At 43.1% G+C, this 13,342-nt stretch overlaps 1 protein-coding gene across 1 annotated transcript in view; it reads right to left on the bottom strand.

Annotated features, from left to right (window-relative positions):
* Nucleotides 1-13,342, bottom strand: part of LOC135527612 (chemokine-like protein TAFA-5) — a 61,586-nt gene that overhangs the window by 22,731 nt on the left and 25,513 nt on the right. Inside the window, exon 3 of the mRNA XM_064956104.1 lies at nt 12,576-12,703. Within this exon, the coding sequence (XP_064812176.1) occupies nt 12,576-12,703 (128 nt within the window). The remainder of the gene's footprint in view (nt 1-12,575; nt 12,704-13,342) is intronic.

Raw genomic sequence — 13,342 nt, 5'->3', positions numbered from 1 at the left:
AGAGCGCTAAGAACCTTGGCGTGATCCTGGACAACACCCTGCCTCACACAGGAAGCGGCGCAGGTCCTAATCCAGGCACTTGTCATCTCCCGTCTGGATTACTGCAACTCGCTGTTGGCTGGGCTCCCTGCCTGTGCCATTAAACCCCTACAACTCATCCAGAACGCCGCAGCCCGTCTGGTGTTCAACCTTCCCAAGTTCTCTCACGTCACCCCGCTCCTCCGCTCTCTCCACTGGCTTCCAGTTGAAGCTCGCATCCGCTACAAGACCATGGTGCTTGCCTACGGAGCTGTGAGGGGAACGGCACCGCAGTACCTCCAGGCTCTGATCAGGCCCTACACCCAAGCAAGGGCACTGCGTTCATCCACCTCTGGCCTGCTCACCTCCCTACCATTGAGGAAGTACAGTTCCCGCTCAGCCCAGTCAAAACTGTTCGCTGCTCTGGCCCCCCAATGGTGGAACAAACTCCCTCACGACGCCAGGACAGCGGAGTCAATCACCACCTTCCGGAGACACCTGAAACCCCACCTCTTCAAGGAATACCTAGGATAGGATAAGTAATCCTTCTCACCACCCCCCTTATGATTTAGATTCACTATTGTAAAGTGGCTGTTCCACTGGATGTCAGAAGGTGAATTCACCAATTTGTAAGTCGCTCTGGATAAGAGCGTCTGCTAAATGACTTAAATGTAATGTAAATGATTTCAATGACAGGTTGTAATGCAACAAAATACTTTTGCAAGGCACTGTACGAGCCATGACCAATATGTCCAAAATATATTGTCCTGCTAGAAAAGTTGTTTGCAGAATTCACAGCCTGCTACGCCTAGGAAAACATGCTTAATATTATATCTGTGACAAAATCTAAGGGGCTTTTATATAATTCTAAATTAATAATAATAATAATAGCTTCTTTTTTAATAACGATATTTTGGATATGATTTTGTTTTCAAATAATGGAAAGTGAGCAAGAAAAAAGACCCTTCTTGAACATGGGGTGAGACATTGTTACTAATTTGTAAATAAAACAAGTTTTTTACTTGGAAATATTTATTTCTGGTTTTAGGAGGAGAGAAATCAAAAGCCTACCATCACCTCATGGGTCTCCCAGTCACAGGTATTGAACCACCATCTGTAGCAACAAAGTTTGCACTGCGATGCAGTGTATTAGACCAGCGCCTTGGGACCCAAAAGCGATGGTCTGGAGCAATGAAGTGGTGATCCAGGGTACCTTACTAAACCACAAATGACCTCTAAGTCCCGCAGCCTAATCGCAAAACTTGTAGTTGAGCAACCACTGTAAATCTTTGTCATCTCGCTGTTGAAATCGCCCGGTCCGTCTACATGGGCAGTAATTCGACAGAAAGTCTCTGTTTGTTTAATGGTTGTCCATTTGACTGGATCCTTCAGACGTTCCAATTGTCATTTTATTGGATCTCCCTCGTGTCTTTGGTCAAGGTTGTAGACTGTGAATGTCTAGTCTTCACTTTCACACTGTTGGTCAAGCTGGTCTTCACATTCTCTGGTCTGGTGGAGTCTAACCATTTCCACATGTAGCCACCACTACACGCTTCCTGGTCTAGTGGTTGATTATTCAAGGTACAGCTAAGACCACTTTCCACACCGGCAGCAAGCCGGCATGTTTTGGTCAGTATTTAAATCTCAACCATTTGAATGTGTCGCCACCACTCCACATTGTCTGGTCTTATAGTTTTAAACCATTTGTCACATCCGGCTTACGGTCCGTATACTGGTCTGATGTAAATTTAGTTAGGAGTCCTTTTTAAGCACTCTGGTCAAAGGGGGTGTTCCATCCTTTTGGCATAATGTCACATAATGTCTGTGCTCACGTTGGTGTGGTTACTGACTGGGTAAAACTTTACATGAAAAACAATTAGCATTTAGAAGACTAAAATCACATTTAATCTTCTCACAAATAGTTTTATATTTACTCCTATATGTTTTACAACATGTAGATGTAATTCTGACATATACATTGTGAAAGCTCTTAAAGTTACATTGTTTCCGTTTTAAAGCCTATAATGATATCACCAAACAATAAAGTATCTGACATGATTGCTCTTTATGTCCCCCGACCATTTCCCTCAGACATTCCATACTGCGAAGGGCCAGAGAGAGACTTTTTACGACCGGTCGTTAAAGTCATCAACTGGCCCAATTTTTCCCCCTTCCTCTCTGGTGGGAGGGAGAGGGAGAGAAAGAGAGAGAGAGAGGGGGGGCTCTCTTTGATCCTCACCCAGGAGGCAAAGACAAGACAACTGTAATTGTCAATTCTTTCATGACTAATAAATCGTACTGGTTGAATTGAGTAAATGCACTTCTAATTATTTGATTGACTTTACGTTCATAATTTAGTAGGTCTATTGGTAAATGTTATTCACACTACACAAAGCATTTATGCTTGGACTCTAACTCTGCAGCTCAGAGCTAAGGTTAACTCAATAATTTTATGCAAGGACATTGATTGCAAGATATTAGCTCTTTGTCTCTCAGCCTCTTAATAATTGCATAACATTTATCTTGGACACATATTGATCTGAGTGGTGAAAAAAGGCTCGCTACCTTGACCATACCCATCGAATACGCTTATGGGCCTATAGTATTTATTCACAGAATAATGGAGTCAGATTGAGGAATGTAGTTAGTTATTATTAAATATAATTTAACATAAATCCCCCAGCCAGAAGATACTCCCATTAATAAAGGTAGCATCCATGAATGGGTTTATTTGGGATATTTGCACACATGGGAAAGGGGGAATCCAGCAACCAGTTCACAATGGTTAAGAGTACAGATATTTCTCACGCTTCTCACACTCTCCACAATACACATTTCCCTCTCGGTCCTCTCCCTCTTTGTGCAGCGAGCTTCCTCTTTTATCCTCAAGCACGCAATGGCTTAACGATCCATCAGCAGGAAATCCATATAAGGCTTGGGGGTGGAGCCAGCGGGCTGCACGATATCTTCTTTCAATCCCCCCTCACCTCTCCCTGCCGTCTGCCTCAATACGTACCTACTAATTTTAACTAATTGATGTGCATCATTCCATAGTTAGTTGGGAGCACAATCCAGACCATTGCCGATAGAAATTCGGTGTATAGAAGATACCCTACACATGGAATCGAGAGCAATGTAACATTCTGAACGTTACACCCCAACAGAACACAGGTCTTTTTTTTTTACACCAGACAACGGTTTGTGGAAAAGAAAACAGAGCTGTGTAAAACAAAAATGTCAGTTGAAAAAATAGTCAATGACAGAAGTTGAAATGCGAAGCGGGCTAAAAGTGCGCTAACTGACAGGGGAAAGGACTGTGTTCAGACAGGGGCTCTGACAAGAACAAGAGAGGGGTAACATGCACAGAGGAGAAAATAAAAGGAAAACATAGATGAATTAATAGAGTGGGGCAGCACCAGAGGATTATTTATACCTACAGGGGGCTGTGCCCAGGGACATAAAGTCATGAAATTCACTAGCTCTTAAAATGGAGCTAAAAACATAAAGGCCATTGGAACGTCAAAGAGAAGAGGGAACAAATAGGGGAATCATATTGAAATTATTTCAGCAGTCAGCTTTCATTCTTTCCTTTTAAGTCATCTTTCTTTCTACATCTGTTTCCATCTATAGCATACTGTTTCATACTTTCCATCTATCCATACTGTTTCATACCTACCAAACCTATCCTTCTTTCCTTGTTAACACACAGTATTCCTCTGCTCTCTGTGTGCTCATTTAAGCATGCTTTTATGTATATATATAATTAAATAGTTTGTTACTCCTTATACAACTGGGGGGGGGGGATCAATACATTACAATCAATTACATCCTGTATAGAAACCAAAGGGAAATCCAGGGGCTTTTTCCTTCCTTTGAGCACTGGGCTCAAAGTCTGTCTCCTCCAACTTTGAGCAGGGGATATCAAAATAACTTTGGGCATTAAGAACTTAGGCTGGTATGCATAGTCAGCGACGGTAAAACATATTTTACAAGATGCCGTTATCAACACTTCAGTATTTTAGTTGGTCAGATGAACTGATCGAATGCTGATATTCAAACGCAATGCTTTTCAATGCATAGGCTTGCAAAAATAGGGCTGGTTTTGCGGACCAAGATGAAGTCAACTGCTGGACAAAAAAAACATACTCAATGGAGATTCTTCATTGAAAGTGCTTTTTCGTCCAGGGTCCAGAAAATGGGTCCCACAAATCATTTTATGTTGGATAACAACTTGGAGTTGGCTAACAACTTGGAGTGAGAGGGAACAGGGCAGCAGGAGAAACATTTTTCAATTGTATTACAATTCTTTGTGACCCATTGAGTCGTCCTGTGTGTGCTGTTCTGTTTATAGAGTGCTAAGGATTTCAGCCAAAATGCATGATTCAGATTCAGAACGTCCTCAAAGAGGCAATTCATCTTGACCCATTGAGTCGTCCTGTGTGTGCTGTTCTGTTTATAGAGTGCTAAGGATTTCAGCCAAAATGCATGATTCAGATTCAGAACGTCCTCAAAGAGGCAATTCATCTTGACCCATTGAGTCGTCCTGTGTGTGCTGTTCTGTTTATAGAGTGCTAAGGATTTCAGCCAAAATGCATGATTCAGATTCAGAACGTCCTCAAAGAGGCAATTCATCTTGACCCATTGAGTCGTCCTGTGTGTGCTGTTCTGTTTATAGAGTGCTAAGGATTTCAGCCAAAATGCATGATTCAGATTCAGAATGTCCTCAAAGAGGCAATTCATCTTGACCCTTTGAGTCATCCTGTGTGTGCTGTTCTGTTCATAGAGTGCTAAGGATTTAAGCCGAAATGCATGATTCAGATTCAGAATGTCCTCAAAGAGGCAATTCATCTTGCAGCAGTCATAAAACATTTAACATCTAAAAATGTACAATGAATAGCAGAGGATATTTACAAACAAATCAGCAGGGTAAAGTGTAATTTCAGAGTGCAAGTGCTTAGTCCAACATTTGTTAAGTTGCAGAATTGAATTCGGAATAAAATAGAACTTGGTCCTATTATTTTTAACCTCAGGTAGTCTGTACCTGTGTCCAGGGGGAAGGAGCTGGAATTTAGGGTGGAGTGGACAGGAAGAGTCAACCGCCACTTTATTTGCCTCATGTAGGGCTCTGCCCAGGATGACCGTTCTTGCTGTTGCTGCCAGATGATTTTTCCACAAGACCTGACTATCTTGCCCAACCTATTTCTCTGTGCAACCTTGATGTTCACAAACCAGCAGGTTAAGCAGTAGGACAGAATGATCTCAATGAATGATTTATAAAAGACAACCATTAGATCAACGTTAAAAAGTGTAGTTTCCGTAGGAAATACAGTCTCTGTTGGCCTTTCTTAAAAATAGCGTCAGAACACTGATCCCAGGATAGCTTGTTGTCGATGACTAGTCCAAGGAATTTGTACTCCTCCACTATTTCAAGGCGCTCACCTTTTACGGGCTCACCTTTTATGACTGCAGCTTCCCCTAGCCCTTGCAACATCATGAAACACATTTCAAATCAAATCAAATTTTATTTATCACGTGCACCGAAATAAACAAGAGTAGACCTCACAGTGAAATGCTACCTCACAAGCCCTTAACCAACAATGCAGTTTTAAGAAAAAAAGTGTATATTAAATAATTAAGGAGCAATGATAAAATAACAGTCGATGAGCTTTATACAGGGAGTTCTGGTAACAGAATCAATGTGCGGGGGCACCGGTAAGTTGTGGTAATATATACAGTACCAGTCAAAAGTTTGGGAACATTTACTCATTCCAGGGCTTTTCTTTATTTTTACTATTTTCTACATTGTAGAATAACAGTGAAGACATCACAACTATGAAATTACACATATGGCATGATGCAGTAAACAAAAAAGTGTTAAACAAATCAAAATAAACCCTGAAAAAAAAGAAACGTCCATTTTCAGGACCCTGTCTTTCAAAGATAATTAGTCAAATTCCAAATAACTTCACGGTTTCCCATGCTTGTTCAATGAACCATAAACAATTAATGAACACGCACCTGTGGAACGGTCGTTAAGACACTAACAGCTTACAGACGGTAGTCAATTAAGGTCACAGTTATGAAAACTTAGGACACTAAAGAGGCCTTTCTACTGACTCTGAAAAACACCAAAAGAAAGATGTCCAGGGTCCCTGCTCATCTGCATGAACATGCCTTAGGCATGCTGCATGGAGGCATGAGGACTGCAGATGTGGCCAGGGCAATAAAATGCAATGTTCGTACTGTGACACTTCTAAGACAGAGCTCCAGAGAGACAGGACGGACAGCTGCTCATCCTCGCAGTGGCAGACCACGTGTAACAACACCTGCAAAGGATCGGTACATCTGAACATCACACCTGCGGGACAGGTACAGCATGGCAACAACTGCCCGAGTTACACCAGGAATGCACAATCCCACCATCAGTGCTCAGACTGTCCGCAATAGGCTGAGAGAGGCTGGACTGAGGGCTTGTCGGCCTGTTGTAAGACAGGTCCTCACCAGGCATCACCGGCAACAACATCGCCAATGGGCACAAACCCACTGTTGCTGGACCAGACAGGACTGGAAAAAAGTGCTAATCACTAATGAGTCGTGGTTTTGTCTCACCTGGGGTGATGGTCAGATTCGCGTTTATCGTCGAAGGAATGAATGTTAAGCCGAGGCCTGTACTCTGGAGCAGGATCGATTTGGAGGTGGAAGGTCCGTCATGGTCTGGGGTGGTGTGTCACAGCATCATCGGACTAAACTTGTTGTCATTGCAGTCAATCTCAACGCTGTGCGTTACAGGGAAGACATCCTCCTCCCTCATGTGGTACCCTTCCTGCAGGCTCATCCTGACATGACCCTCCAGCATGACAATGCCACCAGCTATACTGCTCATTCTGTGTGTGATTTCCTGCAAGACAGGAATGTCAGTGTTCTGCCATGGCCAGCGAAGAGCCCGGATCTCAATCCCATTGAACACATCTGGGACCTGTTGGATCTGAGGGTGAGTGCTTGGGCCATTCCCCCCAGAAATGTCTGGGAACTTTTAGGTGCCTTGGTGGAAGAGTGGGCTAACATCTCACAGCAAGAACTGGCAAACCTGGTGAAGCCCATGAGGAGGAGATGCACTGCAGTACTTAATGCAGCTAGTGGTCACACCAGATACTGACTGTTACGTTTACTTTTGACCCACCCTTTGTTCAGGGACACATTATTCAATTTATGTTAGTGACATGTCTGTGGAACTTGTTCAGTTTATGTCTCAGTTGTTGTATCTTATGTTCACACAAATATTTACACGTTACGTTTTCTGAAAATAAATGCAGTTGACTGTGAGAGGATGTTTCTTTTTTTGCCGAGTTTACATGATTCAATATGTATTATTTAATAGTTTAGATACCTTCACTATTATTCTATGTAGAAAATAGTACAAAATAAAGAAAAACTCTTGAATGAGTAGGTGTGTCTGTAGCTGTAGAACATTTTGAGGATCTGAGGATCCATGCCAAACCTTTTCAGTCTCCTGAGGGGCCAAAGGCGTTGTCGTGCCCTCTTCACGACTCTTGGTGTGTTTGGACCATGATAGTTTGTTGGTGGTGTGGACACCAAGGAACTTGATGTTCACAACCTGCTTCTCTAGAGCCTCGATGAGAATGGGGGCGTGCTCGGTCCTCCTTTTTCCTTTGTCTTGATCACGTTGGAGAGGTTGTTAGCCTGGCACCACATTGCCAGGTCTCTGACCTCTCTATAGGCTGTCTCTTCGTTGTTGGTGATCAGGCACTGTTGTGTCGTCGGCAAACTTAATGATGTGTTGGAGTCGTGCCTGGCCATGCAGTCATGGGTGAACAGGAAGTACAGGAGGGGTATGAGCACACACCCCTGAGGGGCCCCTGTGTTGAGGATCTGCATGACAGATGTGTTGTTACCTACTCTTACCACCTGGGGGCGGCCCGTCAGGAAGTCCAGGATTCAGTTGCAGAGGGAGGTGTTTAGTCCCAGGGTCCTTAGCTTATTAATGAGCGTCATGGACACTATGGTGTTAAATGCTGAGCTGTCATCAATGAATAGTATTCTCACGTAGGTGTTCCTTTTGTCCAGGTGGGAAAGGGCAGTGTGGAGTGCAATGGAGACTGTATCATCTGTGGATCTGTTGCGGCGGTACACAAATTGGAGTGGGACTAGGTTTTCTGAGATAATGTTGAGCCATGACCAACCTTTCAAAGTACTTCATGGCTACAGACGTGAGTGCTACGGGGGGAGCAGGGTTGTTGTTTGGGTTAGGGATAGCCAGGTGGAAAGCATGGCCAGCCGTAGAAAAATGCTTCTTGACATTCTCAATTATAGTGGATTTATCGGTGGTGACAGTGTTTCCTAGCCTCAGTGCAGCTGGGAGGAGGTGCTCTTATTCTCCATGGACTTTGGACTTTACGGAGTTCCAGAACAATTTTGAGTTTGTGCTACAGGATGAACATTTCTGCTTGAAAAAGATAGTCTTAGCTTTCCCAACTGCCTGTGTAAATTGGTTCCTAACTTCTCTGAAAAGTTGCATATCACAGGGGCTATTCGATGCTAGTGCAGCATGCCACAGCGTGTTTTTGTGATGGTCGAGGGCAGTCAAGTCTTTAGACAACCAAGTGCGATATCTGTTCCTGGTTCTACATTTTTGGAATGGGGCATGCTTATGTAAGATGGTGATGAAGAAAGACAGTTCTAAAGAATATCCAGGCATCCTCTACTGACGGGATGAGGTCAATATCCTTCCAGGAAACCCGGGCCAGGTTGGTTAGAAAGGCCTGCTCGCTGAAGTGTTTCAGGGAGCGTTTGATAGTGATGAGGGTCCGCAGACCCACCGCAGACCCATTACGGATGCAGGCAATGAGGCAGTGATCGCTGAGATCTTGGTTGACAACAACAGAGGTGTATTTAGAGGGCAAGTTGGTTAGAATGATATCTATGAGGGGGCCCGTGTTTATGGATTTGGGGTTGTAACTGATGGGTTCATTGATCATTTGTTTGAGATTGAGCTAAAATTGTAGGATGGCCGGGGTGTTAAAACCACTTACAGATAGGGGCAGTATTTTCACTTTGGATGAATTGCGTGCCCATAGTGAACTGCATCAAAATCTGTCCTAAATTGCTAATATATGCATATTATAATTAATATTGGATAGAAAACACTCAAGTTTCTAAAACCGTTTGAATTATGTCTGTGAGTATAACAGAACTCACAGGGCAGGCAATCTTCCAAACAAGTTTTCAAATCCTGAAAGTTGGGGCAACTTTGACATCATCGCCCCCTCCCTTCCCAGCAAGTTATGGATCTGGAAACACTTCCTACGTCTTCCACTAGATGTCCTCATTCAGTAGAAAGTGTAATGGAGCATTTGCTGTGAACTTTGACCTAATGGGAAGGAAAGTAGTTGGTGTCGCAAAAGAAGACCATTATGTTGTGTCGTGTTTGTCTTTGAGTGCTTCGGCTGTTCCAATCAGCCCCAGATGAAAACGAATGATTCGGTTGGAATGCTATTGGATATATATGATTATAACATCCTGAAGATTGATTCTGCACTTTGACCAGTTTCTTCGACCTGTAATATGTCTTTTGGAAGTTTTGGAAGTTTCCATGCAGTTATCCTGGACCAGAAGTCATTTTTTGGGCATGTGAGCTGAAAGTGGTAGCAAATGCTGCTACTAGGACACTGGACTTGAACATTATGAAACAAAATTATTTATTGTTGAACTTGGACTCCTTGCACTACATTCTGATGAAAGATCATCAAAGGTAAAGGAATATTTATGTTGTAATTTTGTATTTCTGTTGACTCCAACATGGTGGAGAAATATTGTTACGTCTGAGCGCCGTCTCAGATTATTGCAATGTTAGGCTTTTTCCGTAACGTTAAAAAAATGTGACACAGCGGTTGCATTAAGTGTATCTTTAATTATATGTAGAACATGTATCTTAAGTCAAAGTTTATGATGAGTATTTCTGTTATCTGACGTAGCTTTCTATAATTCCTCCGGATATTTTGGAGGATTTTCTGAACATGGCGTCAATGTAAACCGAGATTTATGGATATAAAATGCATATTAACGAACAAAACATAAATGTACTGTGTAACATGTCATATGACTGTCATCTGATGAAGATTTTCAAGAGGTTAGTGATAGATTTTGTTTTTAAATCCTGCTTTTGTGATTTTTATCTTTTGCTGGAAAAAAAATGGCTAAGTTTTCTCTTTGGTTTGGTGGTGGTCTAACATAAATATATGTTGTGTTTTCGCCGTAGATGAACAAGGTGTTCATCTTTCATTTTAGGTATTGGACTTGTTAAGCATGTCCCAGTTTAGGTCACCTAGCAGATCGAGCTCTGAAGATAGATGGGGGGCAATCAAATCACATATGGTGTCGAGGGCACAGCTGGGGGCAGAGGGTGGTCTATAGCAAGTGGCAACGGTGAGAGACTTGTTTCTGGAAAGGTGGATTTTTAAAAGTAGAAGCTCGAATTGTTTGGGTACAGACCTGGATAGTATGACAGAAATCTGCAGGCTATCTCTGCAGTAGATTACAACACCGCCCCCTTTGGCAGTTCTATCTTGTCGGAAGATGTTGTAGTTAGGGATGGAAATTTCAGGGGTTTTGGTGGTCTTCCTAAGCCAGGATTTAGACATGGCTAGGACATCCGGGTTGGCAGAGTGTGCTAAAGCAGTGAATAAATTAAACTTAGGGAGGAGGCTTCTAATGTTAACATGCATGAAACCAAGGCTTTTACGGTTACAGAAGTCAACAAATGAGAGCACCTGGGGAGTTGGGGTGGAGCTAGGCACTGCAGGGCCTGGATTAACCTCTACATTACCAGAGAAACAGAGGAGGAGTAGGATAAGTGTACGGTTAAAGGCTAACAGAACTGGTCGTCTAGTACGTTCGGAACAGAGAGTAAAAGGAGCAGGTTTCTGGGCGCGATAGAATAAGTTCAAGGAATAATGTACAGACAAAGGTATGGTAGGATGTGAGTACATTAAAGGTAAACCTAGGCATTGAGTAATGATGAGAGAGATATTGTCTCTAGAGACATTTAAACCAGGTGATGTCACCATATGTGGAACGTGGAACTAAATGGTTGGTCAAGGCAAATTGAGCAGGGCTCGAGGCTCTACAGTGAAATAAGACCATAATCACTAACCAGGACCATAATGGAGAAGGCATATTGATATTAGGGAAAGGCATGCGTAGCCAAGTGATCATAGGGGTCCAGTGAGTGGTTGGGCTTGCTGAAGACACGGCGATTCAGACAGCCTTAGAAGGACGTCTCGACGGAGTAAAGTCTGTTTTAGCCTCCGCGGGTGGTGACATCGATAGACCAGTTGTGATGGATTAGTAGGGTTCCGAGTAGCAGAGGGGTCCAAGTCCAATTGGCAAAATAGGTATAGTGGCCCAAGAAATTGGCTGATGGATCTATTCAGCTAACAGTCCAATATGCTCTAGACAGCTTGCGGGCCTTGGCGAGCAGCTAGCGGGCCGTGGATAGCAGATGGGCATTCAGGGGACGTCGCTGCATAGGGGCCAGTTCAGTACCCCCTCGAGTAGGTTACGTCGTTAATCCAGTCGTGAAGGATCGGCGGGGTTCTGTGCCTCATACAATACCCGGCAGTATAAGGGGTCCGGGTATTGGAGCCCAGGAGTGGCTGATGGGCCTCTTCAGCTAGCCGGGAGAATGGGCCTAGCATGGGTTAGCTCCAGGCTAATTGGTGCTTGCTTCGAGACAGGCGTTAGCCAGGAGTAGTCACTCGGATTGCAGCTAGCTAGCTGTGATGATCCGGTGAAAAGGTTCAGAGCTTCCGTTGTACAAACTGGTGAGAGCTTTCTGAGCTAAAGGTCAGATTCCAGTTCCGAGGTAAATAAAAATACTTTAGAAAAAAAGATCCACACCACATTTGGTGAGGTGGGTTGCAGGAGATTATTTTGAAGTTGAGGTTTAGAAAAATATAAAAAAGATACGAAGAAAAACATAAAGATATATACATGGGACACGACAAGACAAAGGACAAAGACGTCTGACTGCTATGCCATCTTGGATGTTTTTGGGACGTCTTCTACGGTGGATCGCTAAAATATCCAAATGATTATGATTATGGACACATTATATGGCCACAACCAAAGTTGAAATATCTTCACATCTCGAAAACATATTTGTTTATTACAGGGGGCAGAAAAAATGCGTCCCATCCAAATCGTCCTCTGGAATAACAGACATTCTGGGGCAATAAATAGGCTACATAACCAACTAGTCCCGTGTGAATAGGGAATAGGCAGTAAAATGATACACCAAATGTAGGCAAAATGTATTTATTTATTTATGCACATTCACACACTCCCTTTCTCTATCCCTCACTTATTGTATCATAATTGTGTATCAAAGTTATTTACAACCAATGATAACAGCACAGTTACAGATCCACATTATTCAAAATCCATGTAAATCCCCCTATCTCCATTCCTGTTACAACGCTAATGGCAGTTGCATGTTTCAATGTGTACTCCATACATGACTCTGTAAGGCTACGTCTTACCGTGACTGTCTTGATGTGGCCACTACCTTTGGTACAGGTCCAACCAGAGCGGTTGAAGAGGAGGCCACACATCTCTCCCTCCAAGCAGGGTGCCATCTCACACCACTGTCTAGTCCTTACGATACGCACTAAGGAGACAGAGAGAAGGGTGCGAGAGGAGATACAGTGAAACAGAAAGAGGGTGAGAGAGGGTGGGACCAAGAGTTAGAACCAAGCTCAATTGAGCTAATGTAAATCAACGTTTAAATTCACACTTTAGTGCATTTTAACAGTAATAAAAACCAGAGAGCAAGGAGAGTATGAGAGAGTGAAGAGAGAGAGAGATGATAGACATCTAGATAGAGAAAGATGAAGAGAGAGGAGAGAGTGAAAGAAGTATTTCACAATCAGGGGTTCTTGATTAGAACCTTTGAATGTCATCAGTCTAGATGTAATGTAATGATGGCCACTCTTGTGCTCGCTTATAATCTGTCCGGAAAACAATGAATTAGCATTAGTCTTTGTTGACGCTATTTAACACTGATTGTTCCTCACACTGGGTGTGTGTGTCTGTGTGTGTGTATGTTTGTGTGCATGTGTTCAAGTCTGTTCAAAGATTAAATCGGTCCTCTCAGGACCTGGCATGAACTGTTGTTCCTTTCAGTTTACCAAAAGGTCCTTCTGACTTTATGATGGTGGGCAAATTGAAAGAGAGGGACGACAGTGGCAAATGTCCCCCATGAGAGTGAATGAGTTTGTGTCCCTAGTGATTGTGACATGATGTCAGT

This window comes from Oncorhynchus masou, chromosome 33, assembly GCF_036934945.1.
Source record: "Oncorhynchus masou masou isolate Uvic2021 chromosome 33, UVic_Omas_1.1, whole genome shotgun sequence".
In the NCBI taxonomy this organism is placed as follows: domain Eukaryota; kingdom Metazoa; phylum Chordata; class Actinopteri; order Salmoniformes; family Salmonidae; genus Oncorhynchus; species Oncorhynchus masou.
The sequence above is the reverse complement of the archived record's forward strand: the minus strand, read 5'-3'. Positions and strand labels throughout refer to the sequence as shown.